A 12214-nucleotide genomic window follows, 5' to 3' on the forward strand; every position below is an offset into this window, starting at 1 on the left:
CTTCCCCCCACAACTCCCTAAAATGTTTGCACAGTACAGTATGTGTTTGTATAGTGTTTATACATACACCAATCAGGCACGACATTATGACGTTATAACCCTCATTATGACAAGTGAAGTGATTAACACTGATTATCTCTTCGTCATGGCACCTGTTAGTGGGTGGGATATATTAGGCAGCAAGTGAATATTATGTCCTCAAAGTTGATGTGTTCAAAGCAGGAAAAATGGGCAAACGTTAGGATTTGAGCGAGTTTGACAAGGACCAAATTGTGATGGGTCAGAACATCTTCAAAACTGCAGTTCTTGTGCCGTGTTCCTGGTCTGCACTGGTCCGTATGTATCAAACGTGGTCCAAGAAAGAAACAGTGGTGAACTGGAGACGGCCAAGGTACATTGAAGCAGGTGGGAAGTGCAGGCTGGACCGTGTGGTCCGATCTAACAGAAGAGCTCAAACTGCTGAAGAGGATAATGCTGTTAATGCTCCACTGGTCAGTACTGTTTGGACAGCAAAAGGGGAACCAACACAATATTAGGGACACTTTATATATTTATCACATTGATTAGCATCGTTCCTCTTTAGTTGCTACCTTGCCTTGTCATGTTGGGTTTATGATACTAGTTGATTTATTGTTTGGAAACCATCTAAGTATTTTAGAAAATTATTGTGAGGTACAAACAAAAAAATGCTAACTGTGTTAAAACAGTTATAAACTGGAGTGATGTAGCTGAGGTTGAAGAACTGTCAAAGCGGTTCCAGTGAAGGCTACGCCCACATTGTGTTTACAACCAAATACAGATACAGATTATGGATATTTCAAGCACAAAACAGGTAGAGATTATTGCAGTGTGTCACACCCCTATTATATACTTTAACCAATCATCAAAGGTAAATAAATTATCATTGGACTGCTTTACATTTAAAACTTTACTAAAAAAAAATATGCACATAGTTCACCTTTCCAGCTTTAAGATAATTTAATCAAAACATGAACTCCTATTGCTATTCCACTGAGAGTGCACTGGATTATATAACAATACTCTGGAACCATATTATCCATTGCATGTTTTCTGGATTTTAGCTCTTGCTCCACACTAGCTGAGAGGATGCAGGTGAGGGGCATCAGGGCATTAAGTCCACTTCTTATGCTGGCACTAACATCACTTCTCCCCAGACCAACACATGGACAAGGTAAAATATTTCTCTCTATCTCTATTTCTGTCTATCTGTCTATCTCCAAACTGTCTCTTTCCACTCCGCCCACCTTCACCCTTCACACACACACACACACACACACACACACACACACACACACACACACACACACACACACACACACACACACACCGACATGTTTTGAACAGCTTGCAAAATCAAACGTCTTGCATTCTTTTGCATTGTCTGGTTGTGCATCCAATAATTAGTGAAGCTTGAGCTTTGAGGTTCTCTTAATTGTACCACCTGTTCTTATCTGGAAAAGATAAGGAAATGAGATAAATGAAAAAAAAAAACTTTATCTTTATGAAGTGCATCATGCACAACCAGTAACCATTGATCTTTTCTAAGACCATTAAAAAATTTAATCTTTCAAGCTGGAAATTTCCCAGAAGATGTTTATTATGGCTGCACAACAAAGCAACATAGCAAATGCTTTGGATTCAAACAAGCTCTTTCAAATCACTTTACGTCTATGCCTCATACACATGCCTATATTGTTTATTTTTTTGTTTTTTTTTTATTGATCTTTATCATTTGAGTTGTTCCAACAGAAAAAATGTGATGAGTTGATTGTATTTAACCTAATCCTTTATTCCCCCTTATTTTTTTGACTTGATTTTATAGTTCTCTGGTTTGATGCAGGAATTGAGTAGATCATAAAGGGCACAATGACTCAGATTAGTAGTGTTTATTCTTTTATGTAGAACAGAGTGTATAGGTTTTAAACAGTACATTGTATACATGTTTATTTTTTTTTTACTGTTGAGGATATAAGTGCTCAAACACTGAAGTTTATGTTAGAGGCTTGTACTAAGCAGAAAGAAAGAAAGATTCATGACAGGACTTGTTTGATCCTTAAGGTCCTTTTGAGTGATGTGCAGAAGTATATGTAGCTTATAGAATAATAATGATATTATTTAAAAATTACTTGAGTAAGCTACTATCATTTCCTCGCCTTTCTTTTTTTTTTCGGCCTCTCAAAGTTGGAAAAACTTTTATTTTTAGAAACCATTTATAAAAGTCAACAAAATGTATTTGCCAACGTAAAGTTATATGAACAATTACACGTGTAAAATATTAATATTAAACCAATAATGTATTAAAATTAGCACATCGATGTACAGTAAACATGGCACTGTTTCAAAATAGTTTTTCTCATTTGGTGATAATGGATAACTGTGGCCAGCGATAGTTAACACATAATTTCAACATCTTTAATAGTTGTTTAAATGGGCAGGTATCTGCGATTTACATCTATACGATTTACATCTGATCATTAACTCTAATCACTTGCTCTGCGGATTGGGGCCGAGTTATCCTGGCTACAACAAGGACTTTTCAGTCTAAAAATGCTTCATCAGAGGATACAGGTGATCATTCTGATATATTTCATATTGTGCTGGAGTGACACTTTACTCTAAAAGCTTTTTATATATATATGTATATATTGTACTCGCTATTTGACACTATTACATTGTTAGGCAACCATTATGTGTCGCTCTGCGGCATCACATACTTTCATAGCAGAACTTTTTACATTTTACACATTTTAAACACCATATGAGTGTTTTGCATGGTCTAATTGAAAAGGTATCATTTGAGAGAGTGTTCATGCAGAGAACCGTCTCGTCTGGATCGCGTCCAGCGACAGGTTACGATCTGCCTCTGACTAAGAAAACAGCGGCAAACATTTTCATCCCCAAACCTTCCCTCCTCATTCACCTGCCCTATTGGCACATTGCTAGTCGACCCTTATCTTCCTGTAGATAGATACTAAAATACAGCATTGCTACAGTTCTAATTAAATAGGAAATTATCATTCTAAATTATTAAGTCCTGCACAGTCATGCTGACTGGATGCCTCAAGCGATTCATTTATTATTGCCCGCGATAGCATTTTTGACTGTCTAGCCACAGGCAGGAAACGTTGAAACTAGCACCAGCAGAGATTTCTGAATGAAAAGAATGCTTCACTAAAATATGCAATGATACAAATGTTATTTTCACACAGATTCTTTGGCAATTAAGCACATTTTAAACCATTAAAACGAACGTTCCGTCTCTCGTTAATTCCCCGTTCTGACTTGGACACCCCGGTATATGGAGTTCGAACTGCCTGGATTAATATGGCAGCCTATAACAAAAATTGGTTTGACATTCATGTGTGGTTGGTTACAGATGGAAAATAATTAATGCCGGTTTCGAATTGACCAAAGCATCTGGAAACGACAGTCACATCTGTCATCCGAACAGCGCTCTCATCCACTCTTCGATAGCAAGACGTGCCTTATATTTTATACAATAACTGTTGTTCTTGACCTTTAAACATTTCCTGTAAAGCTTCTCTGTCTGTTCACATTTTACAGTTTACAGCTACAAAATAACTTCTTTGATTTCCTGTTGGAGTAGAGACTCTAAGCACCGAAGTCACACCTGAGAATTCAGTTTTCACACCACATCTTTTTTTTTTTTTTTTTAAGCTCCTAGTTTTCAGCTGACACATTTTCCTGGACATTCTGGATTTATGGCAGTGGAACTCACCTCATTTCCAGTATTGTCAACAAAGTTATGATGCAGGAGAGGTCATTTTTCACAAGCTGTGCCACCTCTTTGGACTTTCTTTCGACTTGTGTTCTTAAAACAGACACTTGTAATGGAAATGTATCTTTCTGTATGGTGACACACGAAAGTTCAGGGAGATGTTTGATTCAGCAAATGTGTAAATAAATATAATTATTAGGCTGTATAGGAAAGAAAAAGCCAAATGGCAATTGAAAAAAGTTTATATATGGGAATTGCATCGAATTGACCGCAATTTATTCAGAGGTTTTAAAAATGCGTACATTAAAAAAAGTGTCAATTTGGTATTCAAACAAGGTTATTATAAGCCTGTGTCATCTCAAATAGATTATCATACATTATACATTGTACATTATATCAAGCTGGGTCATAGAAAACTAGCTAGCCAAGTAGTTAGGACATCATTTATACATTTACCATTAATGTAAACATTTGTGCATTTGGCAGACTCTCACCCCAGACAACCTACAATTATTTCATTCACAGCTGAGCATTTAAAGGAATAACGTTTTGATTACGGGTCCAACAGTCGGAGTTTAAAGGTGCTGGGATTTGCCCTGGGATTAAAATTGGTGAGCTACGACTTCTAAAAAGTCTAACATTTAAAAATTTAAATTTTAGGCCTTAAAAAGTCTTAAATTCGCTGTTGTAGGCCCTCAATAATAATAAAAAAAATTCTGATGACCATGTAACAGTACCTATAATGCTCACTAAAATGCTCCCACAGCACTTTAGAATGTTTTTGTTTGTTTGTTTCTGTGGTGTTGCAGTTCTTTCTTTCGCTAGTCCAAATATAATTACGACTACAAATGAGACCAATATGCAACAGCCAATCAGCTTTCTGTTATTGGTGCAAATCTCTCTGGTATTGTACCACAGACGTAAAACGGATTTAATTTTCAGCTATAGTAAAGTGCAAGTTTAGTGATACTTGGCTTGAAAAAAAAAAAAATTTATGGCTCGGTTAAGGAGAGCTGCTAACAACATATTTGTGTGTGTTTTTGATGTTGTGAAATAGGTCTTAAATTTAATTCCTACTGGTTTTAAAATATCTTAAAAAGTCTTAAATTTGACTTTGTAAACCTGCAGAAACCCTGCATATAACTATGTCTAAAAGGCTCACATACGGATGAATATGCTTAACACATTACCCACTGGCTAGCATACCAAACATAGCAGGAATTTCCACCACATTGTCCAAAAGCAGTTTTGCTCTACGACTTCTCGTAACACAAACAGTGACTGAGTGCATTAAAGCAACGCCTAAACAGTTTGTTTTCATCAGAAATAGGAATTAAATAGAGAAAGCAAAAATTTGAAATAACACCGCTGGAGTGCTGAACCGTGATGTGCTTTAGAGTCCTGTTCAGAAAAGAGAAAGATCTTCATTTTACAGAATCACAAAAGCCCTGCAGAAAGCCCCATTTCCCAGTGTAAAGGTTGGTGTATTTAGTATATTATTACTCAATGCTTGACTTGATGCATCCTTATAAATGCTAATAATAGCAGTAAACAGACTGTGCTTTACATACCTGGACGAAACTCTCGCACAGTTCTCTGGCCAGGGCGGGTATGTAAACTTGCTAACTGTGACACAAACACAAGAATGAGTTTGTGGGAATGTGTGGGTGCACCTAGATCTAGATAGACCTAGCGTAGTAGTGGCACAGTTCTGGATGCGTTTGTTTGCGCATGTCTCTGGATTAGTTTTGCCTGCGGAGCTGAAATTAAATGACGAATGCTGAATGTGCTCTGTATGTCTATCTATCTGTCCGATTTGTTTCTAAAGATAAATAGACCAAACTGTGCTATTTCAAACACTACAGTCTCCTGCCGTGTTCCAATACTGCTTTAACACACCCTCTTTGACTTCCCATCAATCACTGTTGCCATATTAAGGGTTTATCAGATCCAGTTAGGTTCCACGGGTGGACCCATTTGGAGGAATCAATATTAAATTGAATCAATATTGTCGACAGACTTACAATTAATTCTTTTTAAACATTGGCTAGTGCACATGCTAGCTTTTCAAAAGAATTTGTATAATTTTCCATATTGCTTTAGTGGCATCGAGCCTTCTCCCTGGTACATGACGACTCACGTGATGTGACACACTTAATATGGGGACGTTAATAAGGGCGTTTTAAAGACAATATTGGAATGCAAGACTTCTTCTGCAGTATGACCTCTGGTTAGGTCAAGCTCTGTTCCTGAGCCTGTCTCCCAGAGCTCATACATTTAATACGAATGTATGGAGGGAAAGCGTATGACTTGACTCTCTATAACATCTGTGGTTTCTGTTACTTTCTCAAACAGATGGATGTGGAAAAAAAAAAGAAACGTCTATCTCTCTGAATAGATCTTAGACTAATTTAATCACCATCTGCCACTCAAACACACTCCTTAACCTTATCTTGGAGATTTTAAGCAGCTTCTCAAAGGGTGTGTTTGCTTTGCAGATGATAAACATTCACTCCCTTTAGACTGTGTACCTTTCATTCATCGGATTTCCATTTCTGAAACCATCGTCAAAAAACAAAGCAGCTGGAATTTTTTAGGTCTCGGGGTTTGTACTGTGTAACACCCCCCCCCCCCCCCCCCCCCAAAAAAAAAGGAATAATTTGCAAAGCAGAAAATGTGCACATGATCAGTCAAACAATGATCCATTTAATATACAGCAGGTATTTTTTAAATATAAAAATATTAGAAAATGGCTCAACATTGATTTACAGACAAAACGGCAGCCTATCGTGAGCTTTTTTTTAAGCATAAAGTGTAGAAATATCATCATACTGAAGAATCCTCAGACATTTGCAATTCGATCGATACATCTGATCATGTTACAAATCACTTTTTTTTTTTACTTTTTGAATCTTCTGGACTTTTGGTTTCTGATTTTAGTTTCAGCAAAGGGATTAAATGCGTGGAAGGTACCGAGATATCAGACTCTTGCGTGTGAGTTACTGCAATTTTCTTGGAATGCTTTTAAACATAAATCAAATTCACTTGCATATTGTACAAATAGTTTGTGCTGTGTGTGTGTGTGTGTGTGTGTGTGTGTGTGTGTGTGTGTGTGTGTGTGTTTTCAGTGCCTGCTCCTAGAAGATTGCGGTATAAGGAGTTAGGCTCAGGCATGCTCGGTGTGTCCTGGAAGGAACCAAAAGGAGAATTTGACAGCTACAGATTCATCTATAGCACTGGATCAGGTAAGCAGAGGAACGTATATAAAGCTGGTTAAGGAACATTTTTACATTTTGTTAAACCAGCTAAACAAAAGCTATTACAGCTCAGCACCGACCCTATTTTACAAAATGCTAAACAATGAATAGTTGCACCAAATGATATATTTTCAACGTATGTTTAAAGGTAAAAGTGCATTTTGCTTGTCACTTGTACATTGCAGAAAAAAGTTATTTCTTCACATGTTCCAGTGATGTTAGAAAGCTGGGGTCAGACACAATACAGCACCTCTGGAGTGTTAAGGGCCTTGCTCAAGGGCCAAGTAGTGGCAGCTTAGCAATACTAGGGCTTGAACCCCTAACCTTCTACTCAATAGCCCAGAGCCTTAACTATTGAGCTAGCACTTTCCTAGGATTATTCTTTCCTCCTAGTAGGTTAATCGTAAACCATGAGTATAAGAACAGCCTTTATTTGTCACATATACATTACAACTCAATACATTTTTTTCTTTGCGTAACCCAACTTGCTTGGAAACTGGATCACAGAGGGTTAAGGGCCTTTCTCAAGGGTGGCAGCTTGGCGATAACGGGGCTTAAACCTCCAATCAGAAAGCCAACATCTTAACCACTGCGCTGCCACTCAACTACTACATAACTACTGTGATTTAGTTCTGAGTGAATATTAGTGTTTATAATAATATGATTAGTATTAGTGTGGTAAGTGTGGTAACCTGGTGCCTGGTTTAATAGTTTATTTGTGAATAGACCATTTTGCTCAGGAGCCTTCAGTCTATGTTTTGGCAGCGATGAATCCCTTCCAGAGTCTCTCAGAGGACAGTATGTGCCCACCATGGTGTAGATGATAAATGTGGTTGTGTATGACTAGCTATTCTTTTGTCTCTCATCAACGAAGAGACAAAGAAAGAGAGAGTGACCGTTTAAATATTTGGCTCTGTTCTGTTTGGCTCACGTTATTATCATGTCACCTCCAGCAAGAAACTGGGTCACACACACACACGATTAAAATTAGCCACACTCACCTGCCAGTGTCCCAGTAATCCATATTGATTTGGACCAGCTCCAGTGTTTGGACACTCGAAAGCTCTAAAGACATTTGAGGAGTAGTTCACACGAGTCTAGGCCACTATGGCAGGATGTTTATTTGCAAAACAAGGTGTGTGTACTAATGTGTAAAATGCCTGGAGCTAGAGGTATTTTTAATACAGATTTATGCCCCGTGCCTTCCACCACATCATGTACGTTACCGAAAAATAATTTGACAATCAGATTTGCTTTGTTTTTTTTAACATCCCATTCCACATTTAGTCCACATTCACTGTTATAATTACCTCTATGCTCATTGAATAGATGTTTCCCTAGATTGTGGAGCATGCTTGTGGAGATTTGGGCTCATTTGGAGACAAGGGTGTTGGTAAAGTCAGGTCCTGATGTAGGGTGAGGACACTTGAGGTGCATTCAACATTCTCATATATCCCAAAGGTGTTCCATAGGGTTGAGGTCAGAGCTCTGGAGCAGACGACTCAAGATCTTCCACTCCCAAGCCATATAAAGCATATCTTTATGGAGCTGCCTTTGTGTACAGGAGCATTGTCATGCTCGAACAAGTTTTGGTCTCCCACAGTAGTTCAAATGAAAGGAAAATTTCATGCCAGCACATTCAGAACATCCTTTTGGTGTGTTCTGGTTTAAACACATCTAATCCAGCTCATGAAGGACCTGTTAATTATTTCGCTCAGTGGTGTAAGAGCAGGGAATACACTGACCTGTAAAGTGCGGTATTAGCACTATAAACATCCGCAATCTCACAAGGTTTTCGTGACGTTTGTCTCTTGCTCAGGGACTCAGCCACACGTTTCTTTAAGCCGCTTCTTAGCCAGACAATCAGCATATTAGGATAAACAAACGGATGGTTTACATAACGATGGCGACTTGGTATGCAGACACAGGACACATCCACAGTGACCGAAGCGTGAGAAAGCCGTTGTGCACTGGTTGATTTTTAAGGGGAATACCAGACTGGGAGCATTGTAGAGTGCAAAAGTCTAGACACCCCCTTAGGATTAAATGGTGAACAGTGTGTGAAGGGGAAATCTTGTGAATGTTTTGGGGAATGCTTTCGAAGGAAAATGATTGATGATGATGTGGTGTGATATAAACAGATATAAAGCAGACTTATTATTACTGCCTGGATGTTGATTATTTTTCTGTAACAGCACGTCTGGGTTGTATTCCTCCTATACCACAATTACACAATTCACAACTAATGCCTCATGAAGCTGAAAAACAAGTCATTTCTTTTTACAACTTCATCATATTATAGCAACTATACTCATAGCATCTAATATCCGCTCATATATACACTATATGGACAAAAGTATTGGGACATCTGACCTTTAAAACTTTCCAAACTGTTATCACAAAGCTGGAAGCACACAATTGTACAGGACGTCTTTGGATATGAGAGCATTACATTTCCGTTCCCTTGAACTGAGACCCAATAGGGTTTCCAGCATGATAGTGCACAAATCCACTTCCATGAACACATCCTTTACATGGGTAATTGTGGAAGATCTTAAATGGCCTGCTTTGGAGCTCTGACCTCAACTCTATTCTATTGAACAACTATGGGTCTATCTACATCAGTGCCTTACTTCACTAACATTTTTGTGGCTGAATGAATCCTAATAAATCTCCACAAGCACAATCCAAAATGTCCAACATCTTCCCAGAAGATCTATCTACGTATCTGCTGTCTGTCATTGTGTACTAAACAATCAAAATGTTTTAAAAGGGACTTCTGATCTCATGGCTTATTTCTATTTATAAATATAAGCATCAGAGTCATTTCTGAATTTCGAATTTAAACTGGAAGAATGAATGCAATAAAACACACATTAATCATGTTTTCCTGGCTAGGCTCAGTTTAATGTTAATTGGATTGAGAGTTATTTCTAAAAATGGCAAATCAAAGTAAAACTGTTTTAAACTCATAAGGTAAATAAGTCATGATTTCAATTTTATATGCCTTTATAATGAAGAGTTTATGTTGAAAGTATCTGAATCCTATTCCCTTTGACCAGTAAGGGTTTTCTGTAGCGAAGCAAAATGATTTGCCCTGCTGTATATCTGGTCCATCTGTATTTCATTGTTTGACATGTAATATTTCATAAAGATCGCCCTTTTATTCTCCCTGCAAAACCTCCTCGGACCAGCTCATCCAATCAGTGTCTTCGTTTTATTTCTGGTTTATGCTCAGATGTTTGATCTTAATTAAAGTGCAATCAGCTCTTTATTAAATCCGGCACTTGCTGATGAACTTCCGTCCCGTGTGTAACCTATCTCACGTCAGATGTAGCCTGGCAACCAATCATACGTTTGTTTTTTTTCTTTTCTTTTTTTTTTTTTATCTTCTTGAGTTGCAGGAGAACGAGAACGAGAAGTGCAGGTGTCAAAGGAAATGAGCAGAACTGTGATCACAGACTTCGATAACAGTAAAGAGTACAGCTTTAAAGTCTTTTCCGTCAGTGGCGGTCAGCTGAGTAAACCACTCCTGGGGACATATGAAGGTAATTTGGCAGCGTGTGCAATTTTCTTTTTATTGTAGTATTGCAACTGTGTGAATCGATCATTTTTCCAGGATGAGTTTATAATGTGTTTATTTAGTGGTATGTCTAGTTGGTGCATGATATATGCTTGGTGATTTGCTGTTAATAAGTCTGTTGCTTTGTGTCTGGTATGTGTTGTATCAGTAAAACTGGGAGTACGCTACAGAAGGTATAGTCAATATTTAACAAGTTTCAAGTTAGAAAGCAAATTTCTTTTATTAATTTAAAGGTTTCGTTAATCATCGAAGGTCTTACAATATCTTTAAGCTATATTATGTGATGTGGAAAAAAGCCTGCAGGCGTCTGTAGAGATCAAGGTCAAACTCATGGAGCTCAAACATAGAATATTTATCTTGTATTACCTAAAAAAAATTACTACTCATTCTACTGTCATCATTGCGACCATATAAACAAGTCTGTCTAGATGCTATATGTCAGCGATTCTTTTATTTTTATTTAGTTGTGTGTGTGCATGTGTGCCGCATGATTGTTTGGATTTTTGGATTGTTTGAATCTCTTGATCCAGACCAGTCAAACATTTGGTGTGATTTGCACTTAATGTTGAAGCATCTAACAAAACTAAACTAAAAATAGATTGAATGCGGGAAAGATCTGCTTCACACTCGATGAGATGCCAAAATTGGATTCATTCTTACCAATAATTGTCAGTGTTCACTCAAAGGGGAACATGATGCCTACTGCCGTTTAGTTTTATTTTAATGAGCTGGTTACGTTCCAGATCACACAGTTTAAATAGTCTGGCTAAAATACAGTCAGAATAACGTGACAGAAACACTCAAATATCAGGTGTCTCATGATGTCTAATAATTAAATTAGAACATTTGCTAGATCTGCGTAGTGTATTGTAAACCTAGTGTAGATAACTGTAGCTCGCAGTCTGACTGTGTGTCCTGTTCAATGTGGTGTGTAACCGTGTCTGATTGGTCCACAGCATCAAGATCTGAGGTGAGTGACACCAGACCACTGACTCACAGCACAAAGCCAGTCAGCGAGCCTGAGCGAGGAAATGAGATAATCGAAGGTAAGGACAGAATCAAACTCTGACCTGAATCAGCAGTAACACAGCATACAGATGACTGACAGAGTCGTATGTAGGTCAGAGCTGTGTGAATATGGTTTGCATTGCTGATTTATTTAGTTACGTATAAATCGCTTGATTGTCATGAGTTAACTCGTGATTAATCGCATCTTAATCACACATTTTTATCTGCACTAAATGCATCGTAAATTAATATCTCTTAAGTTTTTATACTCTAATCAACATGGGCATGGACGAATATTAATGCTTTATGCAAATGTATGTTTATTATTAGTAAAACCAAACTCAACATAGAGCACGAAGACAAAATATTCTTGCAAATGTTTTAAAGTAATTATGGTGTTTTAGATGACGTTAATCATCAGAACACAAAACTGAACTTTTGTTACGTTTCCACACGGACGGTTTTAATTTAATGTGTGCACCATGGCGGATTTTGGAGCTGATTTGAGACTTTGCGCATCAGTAAAATAAATGTTTAGTGATTGAAAAAGAATTTTACGGAGGAGTTTATAATTTCTTTTTTTTTTTTATATATCTCAGGAAAGAA

At 37.6% G+C, this 12214-nt stretch overlaps 1 protein-coding gene across 4 annotated transcripts in view; it reads left to right on the forward strand.

Moving 5' to 3' along the window:
- col14a1b (collagen, type XIV, alpha 1b) overlaps positions 1-12214 on the forward strand; it is a 98954-nt gene that overhangs the window by 1979 nt on the left and 84761 nt on the right. For 3 of the 4 annotated variants that reach the window (XM_083546909.1, XM_083546908.1, XM_083546910.1), the window contains exons 2-5: positions 1083-1192; positions 6889-7005; positions 10422-10565; positions 11557-11646. In XM_083546909.1, the coding sequence (XP_083403035.1) occupies positions 1108-1192; positions 6889-7005; positions 10422-10565; positions 11557-11646 (436 nt within the window). In that variant the 5' untranslated portion in view covers positions 1083-1107. The remainder of the gene's footprint in view (positions 1-1082; positions 1193-6888; positions 7006-10421; positions 10566-11556; positions 11647-12214) is intronic. The other variant, XM_083546911.1, reaches the window with a different exon arrangement.

This window comes from Silurus aristotelis (genome assembly GCF_946808225.1).
Source record: "Silurus aristotelis genome assembly, chromosome: 7".
In the NCBI taxonomy this organism is placed as follows: Eukaryota; Metazoa; Chordata; class Actinopteri; order Siluriformes; family Siluridae; genus Silurus; species Silurus aristotelis.